Source organism: Telmatherina bonti (genome assembly GCF_933228915.1).
Source record: "Telmatherina bonti genome assembly, chromosome: 11".
In the NCBI taxonomy this organism is placed as follows: Eukaryota; Metazoa; Chordata; class Actinopteri; order Atheriniformes; family Telmatherinidae; genus Telmatherina; species Telmatherina bonti.
In genome coordinates, this window is record NC_136629.1 from 40,717,743 (window position 1) to 40,744,906 (window position 27,164).

At 43.8% G+C, this 27,164-nt stretch overlaps 1 protein-coding gene across 1 annotated transcript in view; it reads right to left on the reverse strand.

Annotated features, from left to right (window-relative positions):
- Positions 1-485: 485 nt before the first annotated feature.
- Positions 486-27,164, reverse strand: part of LOC306762409 (coiled-coil domain-containing protein 172) — a gene marked incomplete at both ends in the record, with an annotated part of 49,429 nt that continues 22,750 nt past the window's right edge. The window contains one exon of the mRNA XM_079248852.1: positions 486-606. Within this exon, the coding sequence (XP_079104978.1) occupies positions 486-606 (121 nt within the window). The remainder of the gene's footprint in view (positions 607-27,164) is intronic.

A 27,164-nucleotide genomic window follows, 5' to 3' on the forward strand; every position in this document is an offset into this window, starting at 1 on the left:
AGGAGTTGGTCGCCCAGGGGAGGAGTCCTTCTCCCCTGGTTGTGCCCCTCCCCACGGCCCCCTCCTATTCCGCCACCCGACATCATACATACAGCATATAGGGCGCGGTGGGGGGGGTGAAGTCGGTGGTCCCGGGAACCCTAAGGGGCATTTTCCGATGGACCCCGGCGACCACCTGCCCCACTAAATTTTAATTGCAACATAGACACCAATATACATTTAGGGTTTGGAGGGGACAGGCGCCTTGGCCATGGGGGGGTGGAGCTACAGCGGTGGCCCCTCCCCCTCCCCTCCCATTGAGACCTTTCTCCCCTCGATTTTACTCACAACTTAGACACTATTACATTTACACAAGCAGCATACACACTTAACACACACACACTCACATAAACAAGGGAATGCTGGGGAGGGGGGGTCTGGCAGCAGCTGGTCCCCCCACCCCACCTTTTTAATTGCACTACAACAACGACCCACCCATGCACACACTACAGAGGCGGGCGGGTCGGGGGTCTTCCTACGCCCCCCTCTTCCTTGGGAGCGCTCGGGGTGGGGAGGGCGGGCCTGGTGCTGGTCCGGGGGTTGGAATGGGGCGCTGCGGGGAACCTTCTGTCCCAGGTGACGCTCAGGCCACATGAGGGGGCCCGCTGGGTCTTGGCCGGGGCTCTGCCGGGGGGTACGGGTGGTCCTGGGACCTGTGGGGTGCCGGCTCTCTGTGCGGAGGTTGCCGCTTGGTTGAGACTCAAACAAGCAGGTGGATTTGTCGCTTTCAGGGTTTCAGAACTGTCCAGAAATACAGCGACTGATTCTGACTCGGCAATGAGGCGGCGGGCCGACTTCCTGTAATTTAATAGGATTCAGCCTCAGATGCCGCCTGGTGGCGTCTGAAGGAACTCCACATCCTGTATCTTCCAGCTTCCAGCGGCTCTTTGCTCTGCTCGGCCGTGTTCCCTGGTTCAGCTCAGCGCCAATGTTCTACAGGTTAGGAGCAGGTCAATGGTCATTTCACCATGGTACATTTTATACTGGTGTCATAACATCCACCAGTATGACAGGACAGATTGTCCACCCCTGCCTCAGATGCCCCCCTAGTTTGTTCAGGACCAAGCAGATCCCCCAGGACATCCGGACCAGGTCTGCTTTCTGGTTCAGCGTTCAGTGTTTATGTTGCTGCTGCAGAACAAAGACCCAGAAACCTGCAGACACTGCTGCTTTAAATCAGGTTCACGACTTCTCACAGCGGAAGCTTCTCTCCAGGCGTCGTGTTTATTTCAGCTTTTATCCTGAAGAAAGTTTGTTTTTGATGCTTCCATCCCACTCAGTCTGTTTCTGGATGAAGCGCAGATGACGCGCCGTTATTGGAAGTTAATGAAAGAATAAAACATCTGAACAGCATTTTACAGTTTAAATCCCGACGGCGGTGTTTTAACTGGACATCTGTGGACAGAATGAATCAGACTTTTATTTCCAAGGTGAGCACACGATGTTTCAAACAGCATTATAGTGTTTCCAGCACTGAAACACACTCTGGCGTTTCTCATATTGCAAAGTCTCTGCAGGTTTTATTAGAAATCTGCAAGACGGATTTTAAAAACGAGCCTTCGAATGTACTTTACCAGTATTCCAGTGAAGAGAATCGGACATGAACGTGGTATAAAGCAGTGAAACCATCAGCCGCAGACTCCACGGCGTGACCAGCAGCGATCTCCACCCGCTCTGCACACTGAACACTTTTTAAGTGACTGGAGCACTCATTCAAATTGACATGCTTTCAATTTCCAACAATCAATAAAGTGCGGAGTTAAACATTCGTTTTAAAGAGACTCTGCAGGATTGATAGCCTCTTCAGTCGGAGAATGACCGCCAGGGCAAAGCCGCATCCTCAGCACTTCCTGAGGCTAATAAGCCTGGAGGTAACCAGGGACCAAATATGTTTAATGAGGCTGATGGATGAACAGGACATGTTGCCCACCGCCGTGATTACAGCCATGCTGGGAGAGGCAGGCGGCACAAAGTCAGGAGGAGGATGGGAGGACAAGTCATCCTGGTGAACAGAAATAAACATTCTCAAAGTAAACAAAGGTTTAAATGAGTTAAGACACGTCTGCAGGTATGGAAGGATAATTAATGCTGGACTTACAGCACTAAGTTAAATTTCCAGCCTCAGTAGGAACTGAGTGGACCAGGAGGACCGGCTGTAGTCCCTCTTAGACATGGACGGGTAAATACGCAACGGAGGTAGACTACAGATAGACAGGCTGCTAGCTGTAAACAAGCTGGAAGCTGTAAACAAGCTGTCAGATGTAAACAAGCTGCTAGCTGTAAACAAGCAGCAAGCTGTAAACAAGCTGCCAGCTGTAAACAAGCTGCTTTCTGTAAACAAGTTGCTAGCTCAAAACAAGCTGCAAGCCCTAAACAAGCTGCCAGCTGTAAACAAGCTGCGGGCTTTAAAAAAGCTGTTAGCTGTAAACAAGCTGTCAGATGTAAACAAGCTGTCGACTGTAAACAAGCTTCTAGCTGTAAACAAGATGTCAGCTGTAAACAAGCTACAAGCTGTGAACAAGCAGCTAGCTGTAAACAATCTGCTTTCTGTGAACAAGCTTCTTTCTGTCAACAAGCTGCCAGCTGTAAACAAGCTGTTAGCTGTAAACAAGCTTCTTTCTGTAAACAAGCTGCCGGCTGTAAACAAGCTGTCGACTGTAAACATGCTGCTAGATGTAAACAAGCTGTTAGGTGTAAACAAGCTGCTAGCTGTAAACAAGCTGCTTTCTGTAAACAAGCTGCTAGCTATAAACAAGCTGCTAGTTGTAAGCAAGCTGCTAGTGTAAACAAGCTATTTTCTGTAAACAAGCTGCTTTCTGTAAAGGAGCTGCTAGCCGTAAACAAGCTGGAAGCTGTAAACAAGCTGTCAGATGTGAACAAGCTGCTAGCTGTAAACAGTCTGCTTTCTGTAAACAAGCTGCTAGCTGTAAACAAGCTGCTAGCTGTACACAAGCTGTCAGCTGTAAACAAGCTGCTAGCTGTAAACAAGCTGCCAGCTAAAAACAAGCTGCCAGCTGTAAACAAGCTGTCAGATGTAAACAAGCTGGTAGCTGTAAACAAGCTGTCAGCTGTAACCAAGCTGTCGGCTGTAAACAAGCTGCCAGCTGTAAACAAGCTGCTTTCTGTAAACAAGCTGCTAGCTGTAAACAAGGTGTTAGATGTAAACAAGCTGTTAGATGTAAAGAAGCTGCTAGTTGTAAACAAGCTATTTTCCGTCAACAAGCTGCTTTCTGTAAACGAGCTGCTAGCTGTAAACAAGCTGCAAGCTGTAAACAAGCTGTCAGATGTAAACAAGCTGCCAGCTGTAAACAAGCTGTCAGATGTAAACAAGCTGGTAGCTGTAAACAAGCTGTTGGCTGTAAACAAGCTGTCGGCTGTAAACAAACTTTCAGCTCTAAACAAGCTGCTAGCTGTAAACAAGCTGCTAGCTGTAAACAAGCTGCCAGCTGTAAACAAGCTGCTTTCTGTAAACAAGCTGCTAGCTCAAAACAAGCTGCTAGCCCTAAACAAGCTGCTAGCCCTAAACAAGCTGCTAGCCGTAAACAAGCTGCTAGCTGTAAACAAGCTGCAAGCTCTAAACAAGCTGCTAGCTGTAAACGAGCTGCCAGCTGTAAACAAGCTGCCAGCTATAAACAAGCTGCCAGCTGTAAACAAGCTGTCAGATGTAAACAAGCTGGTAGCTGTAAACAAGCTGTCGGCTGTAAACAAGCTGCTAGCTGTAAACAAGCTGTCGGCTGTAAACAAGCTGCTAGCTGTAAACGAGCTGCCAGCTGTAAACAAGCTGCCAGCTATAAACAAGCTGCCAGCTGTAAACAAGCTGTCAGATGTAAACAAGCTGGTAGCTGTAAACAAGCTGTTGGCTGTAAACAAGCTGTCGGCTGTAAACAAACTTTCAGCTCTAAACCAGCTGCTAGCTGTAAACAAGCTGCTAGCTGTAACAAGCTGCAAGCTGTAAACAAGCTGCTTTCTGTAAACAAGCTGCTAGCTCAAAACAAGCTGCTAGCCCTAAACAAGCTGCTAGCTGTAAACAAGTAGCCAGCTGTAAACAAGCTGCTTTCTGTAAACAAGCTGCTAGCTCAAAACAAGCTGATAGCCCTAAACAGGCTGCTAGCTGTAAACAAGCTGTTAGCTGTAAAAAAGCTGATAGCTGTAAACAAGCTGCTTTCTGTAAACAAGCTGCTAGCTTTAAACAAGGTGTTAGATGTAAACAAGCTGTTAGATGTAAAAAAGCTGCTAGTTGTAAACAAGCTATTTTCTGTCAACAAGCTGCTTTCTGTAAACGAGCTGCTTGCTGTAAACAAGCTGTAAACAAGGTGTTAGATGTAAAAAAGCTGCTAGTTGTAAACAAGCTATTTTCTGTCAACAAGCTGCTAGCTGTAAACGAGCTGCTAGCTGTAAACAAGCTGCAAGCTGTAAACAAGCTGTCAGCTGTAAACAAGCTGCTAGCTGTAAACAAGCTGTCAGCTGTAAACAAGCTGCTAGCTGTAAACAAGCTGCCGGCTGTAAACAAGCTGCTAGCTGTAAACGAGCTGCCAGCTGTAAACAAGCTGCCAGCTATAAACAAGCTGCCAGCTGTAAACAAGCTGTCAGATGTAAACAAGCTGGTAGCTGTAAACAAGCTGTTGGCTGTAAACAAGCTGTCGGCTGTAAACAAACTTTCAGCTCTAAACAAGCTGCTAGCTGTAAACAAGCTGCTAGCTGTAACAAGCTGCCAGCTGTAAACAAGCTGCTTTCTGTAAACAAGCTGCTAGCTCAAAACAAGCTGCCAGCTGTAAACAAGCTGTCAGATGTAAACAAGCTGGTAGCTGTAAACAATCTGCTTTCTGTAAACAAGCTGCTAGCTGTAAAAAAGCTGTTGGCTGTAAACAAGCTGTCGGCTGTAAACAAATTTTCAGCTCTAAACAGGCTGCTAGCTGTAAACAAGCTGCTAGCTCTAACAAGCTGCTGTCTGTAAACAAGCTGCTAGCTCAAAACAAGCTGATAGCCCTAAACAGGCTGCTAGCTGTAAACAAGCTGTTAGCTGTAAACAAGCTGATAGCTGTAAACAAGCTGCTTTCTGTAAACAAGCTGCTAGCTGTAAACAAGGTGTTAGATGTAAACAAGCTGTTAGATGTAAAAAAAGCTGCTAGTTGTAAACAAGCTATTTTCTGTCAACAAGCTGCTTTCTGTAAACGAGCTGCTTGCTGTAAACAAGCTGTAAACAAGGTGTTAGATGTAAACAAGCTGTTAGATGTAAAAAAGCTGCTAGTTGTAAACAAGCTATTTTCTGTCAACAAGCTGCTAGCTGTAAACGAGCTGCTAGCTGTAAACAAGCTGCAAGCTGTAAACAAGCTGTCAGCTGTAAACAAGCTGCTAGCTGTAAACAAGCTGTCAGCTGTAAACAAGCTGCAAGCTGTAAACAAGCTGCCGGCTGTAAACAAGCTGCTAGCTGTAAACGAGCTGCCAGCTGTAAACAAGCTGCCAGCTATAAACAAGCTGCCAGCTGTAAACAAGCTGTCAGATGTAAACAAGCTGGTAGCTGTAAACAAGCTGTTGGCTGTAAACAAGCTGTCGGCTGTAAACAAACTTTCAGCTGTAAACAAGCTGCTAGCTGTAAACAAGCTGCTAGCTGTAACAAGATGCTAGCTGTAAACAAGCTGCTTTCTGTAAACAAGCTGCTAGCTCAAAACAAGCTGCCAGCTGTAAACAAGCTGTCAGATGTAAACAAGCTGGTAGCTGTAAACAATCTGCTTTCTGTAAACAAGCTTCTAGCTGTAAAAAAGCTGTTGGCTGTAAACAAGCTGTCGGCTGTAAACAAACTTTCAGCTCTAAACAGGCTGCTAGCTGTAAACAAGCTGCTAGCTCTAACAAGCTGCTTTCTGTAAACAAGCTGCTAGCTCAAAACAAGCTGCTAGCCCTAAACAAGCTGCTAGCCCTAAACAAGCTGCTAGCTGTAAACAAGCAGCCAGCAGTAAACAAGCTGCTTTCTGTAAACAAGCTGCTAGCTGTAAACAAGCTGCTAGCTGTAAACAAGCTGCCAGCGGTAAACAAGCTCCCAGCTATAAACAAGATGTCAGATGTAAACAAGATGTCAGATGTAAACAAGCTGGTAGCTATAAACAAGCTGGTAGCTGTAAACAAGCTGTTGGCTGTAAACAAGCTGTCGGCTGTAAACAAACTTTCAGCTCTAAACAAGCTGCTAGCTCTAAACAAGCTGCTAGCTGTAAACAAGCTGCCAGCTGTAAACAAGCTGCTTTCTGTAAACAAGCTGCTAGCTGTAAACAAGCTGCTAGCTGTAAACAAGCTGCTAGCTGTAAACAAGCAGCCAGCTGTAAACAAGCTGCTTTCTGTAAACAAGCTGCTAGCTCAAAACAAGCTGATAGCCCTAAACAGGCTGCTAGCTGTAAACAAGCTGCTAGCTGTAAACAAGCTGTTAGCTGTAAACAAGATGATAGCTGTAAACAAGCTGCTTTCTGTAAACAAGCTGCTAGCTGTAAACAAGGTGTTAGATGTAAACAAGCTGTTAGATGTAAAGAAGCTGCTAGTTGTAAACAAGCTATTTTCTGTCAACAAGCTGCTTTCTGTAAACGAGCTGCTAGCTGTAAAAGAGCTGCTAGCTGTAAACAAGCTGCTAGCTGTAAACAAGCTGCCAGCTGTAAACAAGCTGCCAGCTATAAACAAGCTGCTAGCTGTAAACAAGCTGCCAGCTGTGAACAAGCTGCCAGCTGTAAACAAGCCGTCAGATGTAAACAAGCTGTCAGATGTAAACAAGCTGGTAGCTGTAAACAAGCTGTTGGCTGTAAACAAGCTGTCGGCTGTAAACAAACTTTCAGCTCTAAACAAGCTGCTAGCTGTAAACAAGCTGCTAGCTGTAACAAGCTGCCAGCTGTAAACAAGCTGCTTTCTGTAAACAAGCTGCTAGCTCAAAACAAGCTGCTAGCCCTAAACAAGCTGCTGGCTGTAAACAAGCAGCCAGCTGTAAACAAGCTGCTTTCTGTAAACAAGCTGCTAGCTGTAAACAAGCTGTCAGCTGTAAACAAGCTGCTAGCTGTAAACAAGCTGTCAGCTGTAAACAAGCTGCTAGCTGTAAACAAGCTGCCAGCTGTAAAAAAGCTGCCAGCTATAAACAAGCTGCCAGCTATAAACAAGCTGTCAGCTGTAAACAAGCTGCTAGCTGTAAACAAGCTGCCGGCTGTAAACAAGCTGCTAGCTGTAAACAAGCTGCCAGCTATAAACAAGCTGCCAGCTGTAAACAAGCTGTCAGATGTAAACAAGCTGGTAGCTGTAAACAAGCTGTTGGCTGTAAACAAGCTGTCGGCTGTAAACAAACTTTCAGCTCTAAACAAGCTGCTAGCTGTAAACAAGCTGCTAGCTGTAACAAGCTGCCAGCTGTAAACAAGCTGCTTTCTGTAAACAAGCTGCTAGCTCAAAACAAGCTGCCAGCTGTAAACAAGCTGTCAGATGTAAACAAGCTGGTAGCTGTAAACAATCTGCTTTCTGTAAACAAGCTGCTAGCTGTAAAAAAGCTGTTGGCTGTAAACAAGCTGATAGCTGTAAACAAGCTGCTTTCTGTAAACAAGCTGCTAGCTGTAAACAAGGTGTTAGATGTAAACAAGCTGTTAGATGTAAAAAAGCTGCTAGTTGTAAACAAGCTATTTTCTGTCAACAAGCTGCTTTCTGTAAACGAGCTGCTTGCTGTAAACAAGCTGTAAACAAGGTGTTAGATGTAAACAAGGTGTTAGATGTAAAAAAGCTGCTAGTTGTAAACAAGCTACTTTCTGTCAACAAGCTGCTAGCTGTAAACGAGCTGCTAGCTGTAAACAAGCTGCAAGCTGTAAACAAGCTGTCAGCTGTAAACAAGCTGCTAGCTGTAAACAAGCTGTCAGCTGTAAACAAGCTGCTAGCTGTAAACAAGCTGCCGGCTGTAAACGAGCTGCTAGCTGTAAACGAGCTGCCAGCTGTAAACAAGCTGCCAGCTATAAACAAGCTGCCAGCTGTAAACAAGCTGTCAGATGTAAACAAGCTGGTAGCTGTAAACAAGCTGTTGGCTGTAAACAAGCTGTCGGCTGTAAACAAACTTTCAGCTCTAAACAAGCTGCTAGCTGTAAACAAGCTGCTAGCTGTAACAAGCTGCCAGCTGTAAACAAGCTGCTTTCTGTAAACAAGCTGCTGGCTCAAAACAAGCTGCCAGCTGTAAACAAGCTGTCAGATGTAAACAAGCTGGTAGCTGTAAACAATCTGCTTTCTGTAAACAAGCTGCTAGCTGTAAAAAAGCAGTTGGCTGTAAACAAGCTGTCGGCTGTAAACAAACTTTCAGCTCTAAACAGGCTGCTAGCTGTAAACAAGCTGCTAGCTCTAACAAGCTGCTTTCTGTAAACAAGCTGCTAGCTCAAAACAAGCTGCTAGCCCTAAACAAGCTGCTAGCTGTAAACAAGCAGCCAGCAGTAAACAAGCTGCTTTCTGTAAACAAGCTGCTAGCTGTAAACAAGCTGCTAGCTGTAAACAAGCTGCCAGCGGTAAACAAGCTGCCAGCGGTAAACAAGCTGCAAGCTATAAACAAGCTGTCAGATGTAAACAAGCTGGTAGCTGTAAACAAGCTGGTAGCTGTAAACAAGCTGTTGGCTGTAAACAAGCTGCTAGCTCAAAACAAGCTGATAGCCCTAAACAGGCTGCTAGCTGTAAACAAGCTGCTAGCTGTAAACAAGCTGTTAGCTGTAAACAAGATGATAGCTGTAAACAAGCTGCTTTCTGTAAACAAGCTGCTAGCTGTAAACAAGGTGTTAGATGTAAACAAGCTGTTAGATGTAAAGAAGCTGCTAGTTGTAAACAAGCTATTTTCTGTCAACAAGCTGCTTTCTGTAAACGAGCTGCCAGCTGTAAACAAGCTGCAAGCTGTAAACAAGGTGTTAGATGTAAACAAGCTGTTAGATGTAAAGAAGCTGCTAGTTGTAAACGAGCTATTTTCTGTCAACAAGCTGCTTTCTGTAAACGAGCTGCTAGCTGTAAACAAGCTGCTAGCTGTAAACAAGCTGCCAGCTGTAAACAAGCTGCCAGCTATAAACAAGCTGCCAGCTGTGAACAAGCTGCCAGCTGTAAACAAGCTGTCAGATGTAAACAAGCTGCTAGCTGTAAACAATCTGCTTTCTGTAAACAAGCTGCTAGCTGTAAACAAGCTGTCAGCTGTAAACAAGTTGTCAGATGTAAACAAGCTGGTAGCTGTAAACAAGCTGTTGGCTGTAAACAAGCTGTCGGCTGTAAACAAACTTTCAGCTCTAAACAAGCTGCTAGCTGTAAACAAGCTGCTAGCTGTAACAAGCTGCTAGCTGTAACAAGCTGCCAGCTGTAAACAAGCTGCTTTCTGTAAACAAGCTGCTAGCTCAAAACAAGCTGCTAGCCATAAACAAGCTGCTGGCTGTAAACAAGCAGCCAGATGTAAACAAGCTGCTTTCTGTAAACAAGCTGCTAGCTGTAAACAAGCTGCTTTCTGTAAACAAGCTGCTAGCTCAAAACAAGCTTCTAGCCCTAAACAAGCTGCTGGCTGTAAACAAGCAGCCAGCTGTAAACAAGCTGCTTTCTGTAAACAAGCTGCTAGCTGTAAACAAGCTGTCAGCTGTAAACAAGCTGTCAGCTGTAAACAAGCTGTCAGCTGTAAACAAGCTGCTAGCTGTAAACAAGCTGCCAGCTGTAAAAAAGCTGCCAGCTATAAACAAGCTGCCAGCTATAAACAAGCTGTCAGCTGTAAACAAGCTGTCAGATGTAAACAAGCTGGTAGCTGTAAACAATCTGCTTTCTGTAAACAAGCGGCTAGCTGTAAACAAGCTGTTGGCTGTAAACAAGCTGTCGGCTGTAAACAAACTTTCAGCTCTAAACAGGCTGCTAGCTGTAAACAAGCTGCTAGCTCTAACAAGCTGCCAGCTGTAAACAAGCTGCTTTTTGTAAACAAGCTGCTAGATCAAAACAAGCTGCTAGCTGTAAAAAAGAAGCCAGCAGTAAACAAGCTGCTAGCTGTAAACAAGCTGTTAGCTGTAAACAAGCTGATAGCTGTAAACAAGCTGCTAGCTGTAAACAAGCTGCTTTCTGTAAACAAGCTGCTAGCTGTAAACAAGGTGTTAGATGTAAACAAGCTGTTAGATGTAAAGAAGCTGCTAGTTGTAAACAAGCTATTTTCTGTCAACAAGCTGCTTTCTGTAAACGAGCTGCTTGCTGTAAACAAGCTGTAAACAAGGTGTTAGATGTAAACAAGCTGTTAGATGTAAACAAGCTGCTAGTTGTAAACAAGCTATTTTCTGTCAACAAGCTGCTAGCTGTAAACGAGCTGCAAGCTGTAAACAAGCTGTCAGCTGTAAACAAGCTGTTGGCTGTAAACAAGCTGTCGGCGGAAAACAAACTTTCAGCTCTAAACAAGCTGCTAGCTGTAAACGAGCTGCTAGCTGTAACAAGCTGCCAGCTGTAAACAAGCTGCTTTCTGTAAACAAGCTGCTAGCTCAAAACAAGCTGCCAGCTGTAAACAAGCTGTCAGATGTAAACAAGCTGGTAGCTGTAAACAATCTGCTTTCTGTAAACAAGCTGCTAGCTGTAAAAAAGCTGTTGGCTGTAAACAAGCTGTCGGCTGTAAACAAACTTTCAGCTCTAAACAGGCTGCTAGCTGTAAACAAGCTGCTAGCTCTAACAAGCTGCTAGCTCAAAACAAGCTGATAGCCCTAAACAGGCTGCTAGCTGTAAACAAGCTGTTAGCTGTAAACAAGCTGATAGCTGTAAACAAGCTGCTTTCTGTAAACAAGCTGCTAGCTGTAAACAAGGTGTTAGATGTAAACAAGCTGTTAGATGTAAAAAAGCTGCTAGTTGTAAACAAGCTATTTTCTGTCAACAAGCTGCTTTCTGTAAACGAGCTGCTTGCTGTAAACAAGCTGTAAACAAGGTGTTAGATGTAAACAAGCTGTTAGATGTAAACAAGCTGCTAGTTGTAAACAAGCTATTTTCTGTCAACAAGCTGCTAGCTGTAAACGAGCTGCTAGCTGTAAACAAGCTGAAAGCTGTAAACAAGCTGTCAGCTGTAAACAAGCTGCTAGCTGTAAACAAGCTGTCAGCTGTAAACAAGCTGCTAGCTGTAAACAAGCTGCCGGCTGTAAACAAGCTGCTAGCTGTAAACAAGCTGCCAGCTATAAACAAGCTGACAGCTGTAAACAAGCTGTCAGATGTAAACAAGCTGGTAGCTGTAAACAAGCTGTTGGCTGTAAACAAGCTGTCGGCTGTAAACAAACTTTCAGCTGTAAACAAGCTGTCAGATGTAAACAAGCTGGTAGCTGTAAACAAGCTGTTGGCTGTAAACAAGCTGTGGGCTGTAAACAAACTTTCAGCTCTAAACAAGCTGCCAGCTGTAAACAATCTGCTTTCTGTAAACAAGCTGCCAGCTGTAAACAAACTTTCAGCTCTAAACAGGCTGCTAGCTGTAAACAAGCTGCTAGCTCTAACAAGCTGCTTTCTGTAAACAAGCTGCTAGCTCAAAACAAGCTGATAGCCCTAAACAGGCTGCTAGCTGTAAACAAGCTGTTAGCTGTAAACAAGCTGATAGCTGTAAACAAGCTGCTTTCTGTAAACAAGCTGCTAGCTGTAAACAAGGTGTTAGATGTAAACAAGCTGTTAGATGTAAAAAAGCTGCTAGTTGTAAACAAGCTATTTTCTGTCAACAAGCTGCTTTCTGTAAACGAGCTGCTTGCTGTAAACAAGCTGTAAACAAGGTGTTAGATGTAAACAAGCTGTTAGATGTAAACAAGCTGCTAGTTGTAAACAAGCTATTTTCTGTCAACAAGCTGCTAGCTGTAAACGAGCTGCTAGCTGTAAACAAGCTGAAAGCTGTAAACAAGCTGTCAGCTGTAAACAAGCTGCTAGCTGTAAACAAGCTGTCAGCTGTAAACAAGCTGCTAGCTGTAAACAAGCTGCCGGCTGTAAACAAGCTGCTAGCTGTAAACAAGCTGCCAGCTATAAACAAGCTGACAGCTGTAAACAAGCTGTCAGATGTAAACAAGCTGGTAGCTGTAAACAAGCTGTTGGCTGTAAACAAGCTGTCGGCTGTAAACAAACTTTCAGCTGTAAACAAGCTGTCAGATGTAAACAAGCTGGTAGCTGTAAACAAGCTGTTGGCTGTAAACAAGCTGTGGGCTGTAAACAAACTTTCAGCTCTAAACAAGCTGCTAGCTGTAAACAAGCTGCTAGCTGTAACAAGCTGCCAGCTGTAAACAATCTGCTTTCTGTAAACAAGCTGCCAGCTGTAAACAAACTTTCAGCTCTAAACAGGCTGCTAGCTGTAAACAAGCTGCTAGCTCTAACAAGCTGCTTTCTGTAAACAAGCTGCTAGCTCAAAACAAGCTGCTAGCCCTAAACAAGCTGCTAGCCCTAAACAAGCTGCTAGCTGTAAACAAGCAGCCAGCAGTAAACAAGCTGCTTTCTGTAAACAAGCTGCTAGCTGTAAACAAGCTGCTAGCTGTAAACAAGCTGCCAGCGGTAAACAAGCTGCTTTCTGTAAACAAGCTGCTAGCTGTAAACAAGCTGCTAGCTGTAAACAAGCTGCCAGCGGTAAACAAGCTGCCAGCGGTAAACAAGCTGCAAGCTATAAACAAGCTGTCAGATGTAAACAAGCTGGTAGCTGTAAACAAGCTGGTAGCTGTAAACAAGCTGTTGGCTGTAAACAAGCTGTCGGCTGTAAACAAACTTTCAGCTCTAAACAAGCTGCTAGCTCTAAACAAGCTGCTAGCTGTAAACAAGCTGCAAGCTGTAAACAAGCTGCTTTCTGTAAACAAGCTGCTAGCTCAAAACAAGCTGCTAGCCCTAAACAAGCTGCTAGCTGTAAACAAGCAGCCAGCTGTAAACAAGCTGCTTTCTGTAAACAAGCTGCTAGCTCAAAACAAGCTGATAGCCCTAAACAGGCTGCTAGCTGTAAACAAGCTGCTAGCTGTAAACAAGCTGTTAGCTGTAAACAAGATGATAGCTGTAAACAAGCTGCTTTCTGTAAACAAGCTGCTAGCTGTAAACAAGGTGTTAGATGTAAACAAGCTGTTAGATGTAAAGAAGCTGCTAGTTGTAAACAAGCTATTTTCTGTCAACAAGCTGCTTTCTGTAAACGAGCTGCCAGCTGTAAACAAGCTGCAAGCTGTAAACAAGGTGTTAGATGTAAACAAGCTGTTAGATGTAAAGAAGCTGCTTTCTGTAAACAAGCTATTTTCTGTCAACAAGCTGCTTTCTGTAAACGAGCTGCTAGCTGTAAACAAGCTGCTAGCTGTAAACAAGCTGCTAGCTGTGAACAAGCTGCCAGCTGTAAACAAGCTGCCAGCTATAAACAAGCTGCTAGCTGTAAACAATCTGCTTTCTGTAAACAAGCTGCTAGCTGTAAACAAGCTGTCAGCTGTAAACAAGCTGTCAGATGTAAACAAGCTGGTAGCTGTAAACAAGCTGTTGGCTGTAAACAAGCTGTCGGCTGTAAACAAACTTTCAGCTCTAAACAAGCTGCTAGCTCTAAACAAGCTGCTAGCTGTAACAAGCTGCCAGCTGTAAACAAGCTGCTTTCTGTAAACAAGCTGCTAGCTCAAAACAAGCTGCTAGCCCTAAACAAGCTGCTGGCTGTAAACAAGCAGCCAGCTGTAAACAAGCTGCTTTCTGTAAACAAGCTGCTAGCTGTAAACAAGCTGTCAGCTGTAAACAAGCTGCAAGCTGTAAACAAGCTGTCAGCTGTAAACAAGCTGCTAGCTGTAAACAAGCTGCCAGCTGTAAAAAAGCTGCCAGCTATAAACAAGCTGTCAGCTGTAAACAAGCTGTCAGATGTAAACAAGCTGGTAGCTGTAAACAATCTGCTTTCTGTAAACAAGCTGCTAGCTGTAAACAAGCTGTTGGCTGTAAACAAGCTGTCGGCTGTAAACAAGCTGTCGGCTGTAAACAAACTTTCAGCTCTAAACCAGCTGCTAGCTGTAAACAAGCTGCTAGCTGTAACAAGCTGCCAGCTGTAAACAAGCTGCTTTCTGTAAACAAGCTGCTAGCTCAAAACAAGCTGCTAGCCCTAAACAAGCTGCTAGCTGTAAACAAGTAGCCAGCTGTAAACAAGCTGCTTTCTGTAAACAAGCTGCTAGCTCAAAACAAGCTGATAGCCCTAAACAGGCTGCTAGCTGTAAACAAGCTGTTAGCTGTAAAAAAGCTGATAGCTGTAAACAAGCTGCTTTCTGTAAACAAGCTGCTAGCTTTAAACAAGGTGTTAGATGTAAACAAGCTGTTAGATGTAAAAAAGCTGCTAGTTGTAAACAAGCTATTTTCTGTCAACAAGCTGCTTTCTGTAAACGAGCTGCTTGCTGTAAACAAGCTGTAAACAAGGTGTTAGATGTAAAAAAGCTGCTAGTTGTAAACAAGCTATTTTCTGTCAACAAGCTGCTAGCTGTAAACGAGCTGCTAGCTGTAAACAAGCTGCAAGCTGTAAACAAGCTGTCAGCTGTAAACAAGCTGCTAGCTGTAAACAAGCTGTCAGCTGTAAACAAGCTGCTAGCTGTAAACAAGCTGCCGGCTGTAAACAAGCTGCTAGCTGTAAACGAGCTGCCAGCTGTAAACAAGCTGCCAGCTATAAACAAGCTGCCAGCTGTAAACAAGCTGTCAGATGTAAACAAGCTGGTAGCTGTAAACAAGCTGTTGGCTGTAAACAAGCTGTCGGCTGCAAACAAACTTTCAGCTCTAAACAAGCTGCTAGCTGTAAACAAGCTGCTAGCTGTAACAAGCTGCCAGCTGTAAACAAGCTGCTTTCTGTAAACAAGCTGCTAGCTCAAAACAAGCTGCCAGCTGTAAACAAGCTGTCAGATGTAAACAAGCTGGTAGCTGTAAACAATCTGCTTTCTGTAAACAAGCTGCTAGCTGTAAAAAAGCTGTTGGCTGTAAACAAGCTGTCGGCTGTAAACAAATTTTCAGCTCTAAACAGGCTGCTAGCTGTAAACAAGCTGCTAGCTCTAACAAGCTGCTGTCTGTAAACAAGCTGCTAGCTCAAAACAAGCTGATAGCCCTAAACAGGCTGCTAGCTGTAAACAAGCTGTTAGCTGTAAACAAGCTGATAGCTGTAAACAAGCTGCTTTCTGTAAACAAGCTGCTAGCTGTAAACAAGGTGTTAGATGTAAACAAGCTGTTAGATGTAAAAAAAGCTGCTAGTTGTAAACAAGCTATTTTCTGTCAACAAGCTGCTTTCTGTAAACGAGCTGCTTGCTGTAAACAAGCTGTAAACAAGGTGTTAGATGTAAACAAGCTGTTAGATGTAAAAAAGCTGCTAGTTGTAAACAAGCTATTTTCTGTCAACAAGCTGCTAGCTGTAAACGAGCTGCTAGCTGTAAACAAGCTGCAAGCTGTAAACAAGCTGTCAGCTGTAAACAAGCTGCTAGCTGTAAACAAGCTGTCAGCTGTAAACAAGCTGCAAGCTGTAAACAAGCTGCCGGCTGTAAACAAGCTGCTAGCTGTAAACGAGCTGCCAGCTGTAAACAAGCTGCCAGCTATAAACAAGCTGCCAGCTGTAAACAAGCTGTCAGATGTAAACAAGCTGGTAGCTGTAAACAAGCTGTTGGCTGTAAACAAGCTGTCGGCTGTAAACAAACTTTCAGCTGTAAACAAGCTGCTAGCTGTAAACAAGCTGCTAGCTGTAACAAGATGCTAGCTGTAAACAAGCTGCTTTCTGTAAACAAGCTGCTAGCTCAAAACAAGCTGCCAGCTGTAAACAAGCTGTCAGATGTAAACAAGCTGGTAGCTGTAAACAATCTGCTTTCTGTAAACAAGCTTCTAGCTGTAAAAAAGCTGTTGGCTGTAAACAAGCTGTCGGCTGTAAACAAACTTTCAGCTCTAAACAGGCTGCTAGCTGTAAACAAGCTGCTAGCTCTAACAAGCTGCTTTCTGTAAACAAGCTGCTAGCTCAAAACAAGCTGCTAGCCCTAAACAAGCTGCTAGCCCTAAACAAGCTGCTAGCTGTAAACAAGCAGCCAGCAGTAAACAAGCTGCTTTCTGTAAACAAGCTGCTAGCTGTAAACAAGCTGCTAGCTGTAAACAAGCTGCCAGCGGTAAACAAGCTGCCAGCGGTAAACAAGCTCCCAGCTATAAACAAGATGTCAGATGTAAACAAGATGTCAGATGTAAACAAGCTGGTAGCTATAAACAAGCTGGTAGCTGTAAACAAGCTGTTGGCTGTAAACAAGCTGTCGGCTGTAAACAAACTTTCAGCTCTAAACAAGCTGCTAGCTCTAAACAAGCTGCTAGCTGTAAACAAGCTGCCAGCTGTAAACAAGCTGCTTTCTGTAAACAAGCTGCTAGCTCAAAACAAGCTGCTAGCCCTAAACAAGCTGCTAGCTGTAAACAAGCAGCCAGCTGTAAACAAGCTGCTTTCTGTAAACAAGCTGCTAGCTCAAAACAAGCTGATAGCCCTAAACAGGCTGCTAGCTGTAAACAAGCTGCTAGCTGTAAACAAGCTGTTAGCTGTAAACAAGATGATAGCTGTAAACAAGCTGCTTTCTGTAAACAAGCTGCTAGCTGTAAACAAGGTGTTAGATGTAAACAAGCTGTTAGATGTAAAGAAGCTGCTAGTTGTAAACAAGCTATTTTCTGTCAACAAGCTGCTTTCTGTAAACGAGCTGCTAGCTGTAAACAAGCTGCTAGCTGTAAACAAGCTGCTAGCTGTAAACAAGCTGCCAGCTGTAAACAAGCTGCCAGCTATAAACAAGCTGCTAGCTGTAAACAAGCTGCCAGCTGTGAACAAGCTGCCAGCTGTAAACAAGCTGTCAGATGTAAACAAGCTGCTAGCTGTAAACAATCTGCTTTCTGTAAACAAGCTGCTAGCTGTAAACAAGCTGTCAGCTGTAAACAAGCTGTCAGATGTAAACAAGCTGTCAGATGTAAACAAGCTGGTAGCTGTAAACAAGCTGTTGGCTGTAAACAAGCTGTCGGCTGTAAACAAACTTTCAGCTCTAAACAAGCTGCTAGCTGTAAACAAGCTGCTAGCTGTAACAAGCTGCCAGCTGTAAACAAGCTGCTTTCTGTAAACAAGCTGCTAGCTCAAAACAAGCTGCTAGCCCTAAACAAGCTGCTGGCTGTAAACAAGCAGCCAGCTGTAAACAAGCTGCTTTCTGTAAACAAGCTGCTAGCTGTAAACAAGCTGTCAGCTGTAAACAAGCTGCTAGCTGTAAACAAGCTGTCAGCTGTAAACAAGCTGCTAGCTGTAAACAAGCTGCCAGCTGTAAAAAAGCTGCCAGCTATAAACAAGCTGCCAGCTATAAACAAGCTGTCAGCTGTAAACAAGCTGCTAGCTGTAAACAAGCTGCCGGCTGTAAACAAGCTGCTAGCTGTAAACAAGCTGCCAGCTATAAACAAGCTGCCAGCTGTAAACAAGCTGTCAGATGTAAACAAGCTGGTAGCTGTAAACAAGCTGTTGGCTGTAAACAAGCTGTCGGCTGTAAACAAACTTTCAGCTCTAAACAAGCTGCTAGCTGTAAACAAGCTGCTAGCTGTAACAAGCTGCCAGCTGTAAACAAGCTGCTTTCTGTAAACAAGCTGCTAGCTCAAAACAAGCTGCCAGCTGTAAACAAGCTGTCAGATGTAAACAAGCTGGTAGCTGTAAACAATCTGCTTTCTGTAAACAAGCTGCTAGCTGTAAAAAAGCTGTTGGCTGTAAACAAGCTGATAGCTGTAAACAAGCTGCTTTCTGTAAACAAGCTGCTAGCTGTAAACAAGGTGTTAGATGTAAACAAGCTGTTAGATGTAAAAAAGCTGCTAGTTGTAAACAAGCTATTTTCTGTCAACAAGCTGCTTTCTGTAAACGAGCTGCTTGCTGTAAACAAGCTGTAAACAAGGTGTTAGATGTAAACAAGGTGTTAGATGTAAAAAAGCTGCTAGTTGTAAACAAGCTATTTTCTGTCAACAAGCTGCTAGCTGTAAACGAGCTGCTAGCTGTAAACAAGCTGCAAGCTGTAAACAAGCTGTCAGCTGTAAACAAGCTGCTAGCTGTAAACAAGCTGTCAGCTGTAAACAAGCTGCTAGCTGTAAACAAGCTGCCGGCTGTAAACAAGCTGCTAGCTGTAAACGAGCTGCCAGCTGTAAACAAGCTGCCAGCTATAAACAAGCTGCCAGCTGTAAACAAGCTGTCAGATGTAAACAAGCTGGTAGCTGTAAACAAGCTGTTGGCTGTAAACAAGCTGTCGGCTGTAAACAAACTTTCAGCTCTAAACAAGCTGCTAGCTGTAAACAAGCTGCTAGCTGTAACAAGCTGCCAGCTGTAAACAAGCTGCTTTCTGTAAACAAGCTGCTGGCTCAAAACAAGCTGCCAGCTGTAAACAAGCTGTCAGATGTAAACAAGCTGGTAGCTGTAAACAATCTGCTTTCTGTAAACAAGCTGCTAGCTGTAAAAAAGCAGTTGGCTGTAAACAAGCTGTCGGCTGTAAACAAACTTTCAGCTCTAAACAGGCTGCTAGCTGTAAACAAGCTGCTAGCTCTAACAAGCTGCTTTCTGTAAACAAGCTGCTAGCTCAAAACAAGCTGCTAGCCCTAAACAAGCTGCTAGCTGTAAACAAGCAGCCAGCAGTAAACAAGCTGCTTTCTGTAAACAAGCTGCTAGCTGTAAACAAGCTGCTAGCTGTAAACAAGCTGCCAGCGGTAAACAAGCTGCCAGCGGTAAACAAGCTGCAAGCTATAAACAAGCTGTCAGATGTAAACAAGCTGGTAGCTGTAAACAAGCTGGTAGCTGTAAACAAGCTGTTGGCTGTAAACAAGCTGCTAGCTCAAAACAAGCTGATAGCCCTAAACAGGCTGCTAGCTGTAAACAAGCTGCTAGCTGTAAACAAGCTGTTAGCTGTAAACAAGATGATAGCTGTAAACAAGCTGCTTTCTGTAAACAAGCTGCTAGCTGTAAACAAGGTGTTAGATGTAAACAAGCTGTTAGATGTAAAGAAGCTGCTAGTTGTAAACAAGCTATTTTCTGTCAACAAGCTGCTTTCTGTAAACGAGCTGCCAGCTGTAAACAAGCTGCAAGCTGTAAACAAGGTGTTAGATGTAAACAAGCTGTTAGATGTAAAGAAGCTGCTAGTTGTAAACGAGCTATTTTCTGTCAACAAGCTGCTTTCTGTAAACGAGCTGCTAGCTGTAAACAAGCTGCTAGCTGTAAACAAGCTGCCAGCTGTAAACAAGCTGCCAGCTATAAACAAGCTGCCAGCTGTGAACAAGCTGCCAGCTGTAAACAAGCTGTCAGATGTAAACAAGCTGCTAGCTGTAAACAATCTGCTTTCTGTAAACAAGCTGCTAGCTGTAAACAAGCTGTCAGCTGTAAACAAGTTGTCAGATGTAAACAAGCTGGTAGCTGTAAACAAGCTGTTGGCTGTAAACAAGCTGTCGGCTGTAAACAAACTTTCAGCTCTAAACAAGCTGCTAGCTGTAAACAAGCTGCTAGCTGTAACAAGCTGCTAGCTGTAACAAGCTGCCAGCTGTAAACAAGCTGCTTTCTGTAAACAAGCTGCTAGCTCAAAACAAGCTGCTAGCCATAAACAAGCTGCTGGCTGTAAACAAGCAGCCAGATGTAAACAAGCTGCTTTCTGTAAACAAGCTGCTAGCTGTAAACAAGCTGCTTTCTGTAAACAAGCTGCTAGCTCAAAACAAGCTGCTAGCCCTAAACAAGCTGCTGGCTGTAAACAAGCAGCCAGCTGTAAACAAGCTGCTTTCTGTAAACAAGCTGCTAGCTGTAAACAAGCTGTCAGCTGTAAACAAGCTGTCAGCTGTAAACAAGCTGTCAGCTGTAAACAAGCTGCTAGCTGTAAACAAGCTGCCAGCTGTAAAAAAGCTGCCAGCTATAAACAAGCTGCCAGCTATAAACAAGCTGTCAGCTGTAAACAAGCTGTCAGATGTAAACAAGCTGGTAGCTGTAAACAATCTGCTTTCTGTAAACAAGCGGCTAGCTGTAAACAAGCTGTTGGCTGTAAACAAGCTGTCAGATGTAAACAAGCTGGTAGCTGTAAACAATCTGCTTTCTGTAAACAAGCGGCTAGCTGTAAACAAGCTGTTGGCTGTAAACAAGCTGTCGGCTGTAAACAAACTTTCAGCTCTAAACAGGCTGCTAGCTGTAAACAAGCTGCTAGCTCTAACAAGCTGCCAGCTGTAAACAAGCTGCTTTTTGTAAACAAGCTGCTAGATCAAAACAAGCTGCTAGCTGTAAAAAAGAAGCCAGCAGTAAACAAGCTGCTAGCTGTAAACAAGCTGTTAGCTGTAAACAAGCTGATAGCTGTAAACAAGCTGCTAGCTGTAAACAAGCTGCTTTCTGTAAACAAGCTGCTAGCTGTAAACAAGGTGTTAGATGTAAACAAGCTGTTAGATGTAAAGAAGCTGCTAGTTGTAAACAAGCTATTTTCTGTCAACAAGCTGCTTTCTGTAAACGAGCTGCTTGCTGTAAACAAGCTGTAAACAAGGTGTTAGATGTAAACAAGCTGTTAGATGTAAACAAGCTGCTAGTTGTAAACAAGCTATTTTCTGTCAACAAGCTGCTAGCTGTAAACGAGCTGCAAGCTGTAAACAAGCTGTCAGCTGTAAACAAGCTGTTGGCTGTAAACAAGCTGTCGGCGGAAAACAAACTTTCAGCTCTAAACAAGCTGCTAGCTGTAAACGAGCTGCTAGCTGTAACAAGCTGCCAGCTGTAAACAAGCTGCTTTCTGTAAACAAGCTGCTAGCTCAAAACAAGCTGCCAGCTGTAAACAAGCTGTCAGATGTAAACAAGCTGGTAGCTGTAAACAATCTGCTTTCTGTAAACAAGCTGCTAGCTGTAAAAAAGCTGTTGGCTGTAAACAAGCTGTCGGCTGTAAACAAACTTTCAGCTCTAAACAGGCTGCTAGCTGTAAACAAGCTGCTAGCTCTAACAAGCTGCTAGCTCAAAACAAGCTGATAGCCCTAAACAGGCTGCTAGCTGTAAACAAGCTGTTAGCTGTAAACAAGCTGATAGCTGTAAACAAGCTGCTTTCTGTAAACAAGCTGCTAGCTGTAAACAAGGTGTTAGATGTAAACAAGCTGTTAGATGTAAAAAAGCTGCTAGTTGTAAACAAGCTATTTTCTGTCAACAAGCTGCTTTCTGTAAACGAGCTGCTTGCTGTAAACAAGCTGTAAACAAGGTGTTAGATGTAAACAAGCTGTTAGATGTAAACAAGCTGCTAGTTGTAAACAAGCTATTTTCTGTCAACAAGCTGCTAGCTGTAAACGAGCTGCTAGCTGTAAACAAGCTGAAAGCTGTAAACAAGCTGTCAGCTGTAAACAAGCTGCTAGCTGTAAACAAGCTGTCAGCTGTAAACAAGCTGCTAGCTGTAAACAAGCTGCCGGCTGTAAACAAGCTGCTAGCTGTAAACAAGCTGCCAGCTATAAACAAGCTGACAGCTGTAAACAAGCTGTCAGATGTAAACAAGCTGGTAGCTGTAAACAAGCTGTTGGCTGTAAACAAGCTGTCGGCTGTAAACAAACTTTCAGCTGTAAACAAGCTGTCAGATGTAAACAAGCTGGTAGCTGTAAACAAGCTGTTGACTGTAAACAAGCTGTGGGCTGTAAACAAACTTTCAGCTCTAAACAAGCTGCTAGCTGTAAACAAGCTGCTAGCTGTAACAAGCTGCCAGCTGTAAACAATCTGCTTTCTGTAAACAAGCTGCCAGCTGTAAACAAACTTTCAGCTCTAAACAGGCTGCTAGCTGTAAACAAGCTGCTAGCTCTAACAAGCTGCTTTCTGTAAACAAGCTGCTAGCTCAAAACAAGCTGCTAGCCCTAAACAAGCTGCTAGCCCTAAACAAGCTGCTAGCTGTAAACAAGCAGCCAGCAGTAAACAAGCTGCTTTCTGTAAACAAGCTGCTAGCTGTAAACAAGCTGCTAGCTGTAAACAAGCTGCCAGCGGTAAACAAGCTGCTTTCTGTAAACAAGCTGCTAGCTGTAAACAAGCTGCTAGCTGTAAACAAGCTGCCAGCGGTAAACAAGCTGCCAGCGGTAAACAAGCTGCAAGCTATAAACAAGCTGTCAGATGTAAACAAGCTGGTAGCTGTAAACAAGCTGGTAGCTGTAAACAAGCTGTTGGCTGTAAACAAGCTGTCGGCTGTAAACAAACTTTCAGCTCTAAACAAGCTGCTAGCTCTAAACAAGCTGCTAGCTGTAAACAAGCTGCAAGCTGTAAACAAGCTGCTTTCTGTAAACAAGCTGCTAGCTCAAAACAAGCTGCTAGCCCTAAACAAGCTGCTAGCTGTAAACAAGCAGCCAGCTGTAAACAAGCTGCTTTCTGTAAACAAGCTGCTAGCTCAAAACAAGCTGATAGCCCTAAACAGGCTGCTAGCTGTAAACAAGCTGCTAGCTGTAAACAAGCTGTTAGCTGTAAACAAGATGATAGCTGTAAACAAGCTGCTTTCTGTAAACAAGCTGCTAGCTGTAAACAAGGTGTTAGATGTAAACAAGCTGTTAGATGTAAAGAAGCTGCTAGTTGTAAACAAGCTATTTTCTGTCAACAAGCTGCTTTCTGTAAACGAGCTGCCAGCTGTAAACAAGCTGCAAGCTGTAAACAAGGTGTTAGATGTAAACAAGCTGTTAGATGTAAAGAAGCTGCTTTCTGTAAACAAGCTATTTTCTGTCAACAAGCTGCTTTCTGTAAACGAGCTGCTAGCTGTAAACAAGCTGCTAGCTGTAAACAAGCTGCTAGCTGTGAACAAGCTGCCAGCTGTAAACAAGCTGCCAGCTATAAACAAGCTGCTAGCTGTAAACAATCTGCTTTCTGTAAACAAGCTGCTAGCTGTAAACAAGCTGTCAGCTGTAAACAAGCTGTCAGATGTAAACAAGCTGGTAGCTGTAAACAAGCTGTTGGCTGTAAACAAGCTGTCGGCTGTAAACAAACTTTCAGCTCTAAACAAGCTGCTAGCTCTAAACAAGCTGCTAGCTGTAACAAGCTGCCAGCTGTAAACAAGCTGCTTTCTGTAAACAAGCTGCTAGCTCAAAACAAGCTGCTAGCCCTAAACAAGCTGCTGGCTGTAAACAAGCAGCCAGCTGTAAACAAGCTGCTTTCTGTAAACAAGCTGCTAGCTGTAAACAAGCTGTCAGCTGTAAACAAGCTGCAAGCTGTAAACAAGCTGTCAGCTGTAAACAAGCTGCTAGCTGTAAACAAGCTGCCAGCTGTAAAAAAGCTGCCAGCTATAAACAAGCTGTCAGCTGTAAACAAGCTGTCAGATGTAAACAAGCTGGTAGCTGTAAACAATCTGCTTTCTGTAAACAAGCTGCTAGCTGTAAACAAGCTGTTGGCTGTAAACAAGCTGTCGGCTGTAAACAAACTTTCAGCTCTAAACAGGCTGCTAGCTGTAAACAAGCTGCTAGCTATAACAAGCTGCCAGCTGTAAACAAGCTGCTTTCTGTAAACAAGCTGCTAGATCAAAACAAGCTGCTAGCTGTAAAAAAGCAGCCAGCAGTAAACAAGCTGCTAGCTGTAAACAAGCTGCTAGCTGTAAACAAGCTTCTTTCTGTAAACAAGCTGCCAGCGGTAAACAAGCTGCCAGCTATAAACAAGCTGCCAGCTGTAAACAAGCTGCCAGCTATAAACAAGCTGCCAGCTGTAAACAAGCTGTCAGATGTAAACAAGCTGGTAGCTGTAAACAAGCTGTTGGCTGTAAACAAGCTGTCGGCTGTAAACAAACTTTCAGCTCTAAACAAGATGCTAGCTGTAAACAAGCTGCTAGCTGTAACAAGCTGCCAGCTGTAAACAAGCTGCTTTCTGTAATCAAGCTGCTAGCTCAAAACAAGCTGCTAGCCCTAAACAAGCTGCTAGCTGTAAACAAGCAGCCAGCTGTAAACAAGCTGCTTTCTGTAAACAAGCTGCTAGCTCAAAACAAGCTGATAGCCCTAAACAGGCTGCTAGCTGTAAACAAGCTGCTAGCTGTAAACAAGCTGTTAGCTGTAAACAAGATGATAGCTGTAAACCAGCTGCTTTCTGTAAACAAGCTGCTAGCTGTAAACAAGGTGTTAGATGTAAACAAGCTGTTAGATGTAAAGAAGCTGCTAGTTGTAAACAAGCTATTTTCTGTCAACAAGCTGCTTTCTGTAAACGAGCTGCCAGCTGTAAACAAGCTGAAAGCTGTAAACAAGGTGTTAGATGTAAACAAGCTGTTAGATGTAAAGAAGCTGCTAGTTGTAAACAAGCTATTTTCTGTCAACAAGCTGCTTTCTGTAAACGAGCTGCTAGCTGTAAACGAGCTGCAAGCTGTAAACAAGCTGTCAGCTGTAAACAAGCTGTCAGCTGTAAACAAGCTGCTAGCTGTAAACAAGCTGCCAGCTGTAAACAAGCTGCCAGCTATAAACAAGCTGCCAGCTGTAAACAAGCTGTCAGATGTAAACAATCTGCTTTCTGTAAACAAGCTGCTAGCTGTAAACAAGCTGTTGGCTGTAAACAAGCTGTCGGCTGTAAACAAACTTTCAGCTCAAAACAGGCTGCTAGCTGTAAACAAGCTGCTAGCTCTAACAAGCTGCCAGCTGTAAACAAGCTACTTTCTGTAAACAAGCTGCTAGATCAAAACAAGCTGCTAGCTGTAAACAAGCAGCCAGCAGTAAACAAGCTGCTTTCTGTAAACAAGCTGCTAGCTGTAAACAAGCTTCTTTCTGTAAACAAGCTGCCAGCGGTAAACAAGCTGCCAGCTGTAAACAAGCTGCCAGCTATAAACAAGCTGCCAGCTGTAAACAAGCTGCCAGCTATAAACAAGCTGCCAGCTGTAAACAAGCTGTCAGATGTAAACAAGCTGCTAGCTGTAAACAAGCTGCTAGCTCAAAACAAGCTGATAGCCCTAAACAGGCTGCTAGCTGTAAACAAGCTGCTAGCTGTAAACAAGCTGTTAGCTGTAAACAAGATGATAGCTGTAAACAAGCTGCTTTCTGTAAACAAGCTGCTAGCTGTAAACAAGGTGTTAGATGTAAACAAGCTGTTAGATGTAAAGAAGCTGCTAGTTGTAAACAAGCTATTTTCTGTCAACAAGCTGCTTTCTGTAAACGAGCTGCCAGCTGTAAACAAGCTGAAAGCTGTAAACAAGGTGTTAGATGTAAACAAGCTGTTAGATGTAAAGAAGCTGCTAGTTGTAAACAAGCTATTTTCTGTCAACAAGCTGCTTTCTGTAAACGAGCTGCTAGCTGTAAACGAGCTGCAAGCTGTAAACAAGTTGCCAGCTGTAAACAAGCTGTCAGATGTAAACAAGCTGGTAGCTGTAAACAAGCTGTTGGCTGTAAACAAGCTGTCGGCTGTAAAACTTTCAGCTCTAAACAAGCTGCTAGCTCTAAACAAGCTGCTAGCTGTAACAAGCTGCCAGCTGTAAACAAGCTGCTTTCTGTAAACAAGCTGCTAGCTCAAAACAAGCTGCTAGCCCTAAACAAGCTGCTAGCTGTAAACAAGCTGCCGGCTGTAAACAAGCTGCTAGCTGTAAACGAGCTGCCAGCTGTAAACAAGTTGCCAGCTGTAAACAAGCTGTCAGATGTAAACAAGCTGGTAGCTGTAAACAAGCTGTTGGCTGTAAACAAGCTGTCGGCTGTAAAACTTTCAGCTCTAAACAAGCTGCTAGCTCTAAACAAGCTGCTAGCTGTAACAAGCTGCCAGCTGTAAACAAGCTGCTTTCTGTATACAAGCTGCTAGCTCAAAACAAGCTGCTAGCCCTAAACAAGCTGCTAGCTGTAAACAAGCAGCCAGCTGTAAACAAGCTGCTTTCTGTAAACAAGCTGCTAGCTGTAAACAAGCTGTCAGCTGTAAACAAGCTGCTAGCTGTAAACAAGCTGTCAGCTGTAAACAAGCTGCTAGCTGTAAACAAGCTGCCAGCTGTAAACAAGCTGTCAGATGTAAACAAGCTGGTAGCTGTAAACAAGCTGTTGGCTGTAAACAAGCTGTCGGCTGTAAACAAACTTTCAACTCTAAACAAGCTGCTTTCTGTAAACAAGCTGCTAGCTCAAAACAAGCTGATAGCCCTAAACAGGCTGCTAGCTGTGAACAAGCTGCCAGCTGTAAACAAGCTGTCAGATGTAAACAAGCTGCTAGCTGTAAACAATCTGCTTTCTGTAAACAAGCTGCTAGCTGTAAACAAGCTGTCAGCTCTAAACAAGCTGTCAGATGTAAACAAGCTGGTAGCTGTAAACAAGCTGTTGGCTGTAAACAAGCTGTCGGCTGTAAACAAACTTTCAGCTCTAAACAAGCTGCTAGCTGTAAACAAGCTGCTAGCTGTAACAAGCTGCCAGCTGTAAACAAGCTGCTTTCTGTAAACAAGCTGCTAGCTCAAAACAAGCTGCTAGCCCTAAACAAGCTGCTGGCTGTAAACAAGCAGCCAGCTGTAAACAAGCTGCTTTCTGTAAACAAGCTGCTAGCTGTAAACAAGCTGTCAGCTGTAAACAAGCTGCTAGCTGTAAACAAGCTGTCAGCTGTAAACAAGCTGCTAGCTGTAAACAAGCTGCCAGCTGTAAAAAAGCTGCCAGCTATAAACAAGCTGTCAGCTGTAAACAAGCTGTCAGATGTAAACAAGCTGGTAGCTGTAAACAATCTGCTTTCTGTAAACAAGCTGCTAGCTGTAAACAAGCTGTTGGCTGTAAACAAGCTGTCGGCTGTAAACAAACTTTCAGCTCTAAACAGGCTGCTAGCTGTAAACAAGCTGCTAGCTCTAACAAGCTGCCAGCTGTAAACAAGCTGCTTTCTGTAAACAAGCTGCTAGATCAAAACAAGCTGCTAGCTGTAAAAAAAGCAGCCAGCAGTAAACAAGCTGCTAGCTGTAAACAAGCTGCTAGCTGTAAACAAGCTTCTTTCTATAAACAAGCTGCCAGCGGAAAACAAGCTGCCAGCTGTAAACAAGCTGCCAGCTATAAACAAGCTGCCAGCTGTAAACAAGCTGCCAGCTATAAACAAGCTGCCAGCTGTAAACAAGCTGTCAGATGTAAACAAGCTGGTAGCTGTAAGCAAGCTGTTGGCTGTAAACAAGCTGTCGGCTGTAAACAAACGTTCAGCTCTAAACAAGATGCTAGCTGTAAACAAGCTGCTAGCTGTAACAAGCTGCCAGCTGTAAACAAGCTGCTTTCTGTAATCAAGCTGCTAGCTCAAAACAAGCTGCTAGCCCTAAACAAGCTGCTAGCTGTAAACAAGCAGCCAGCTGTAA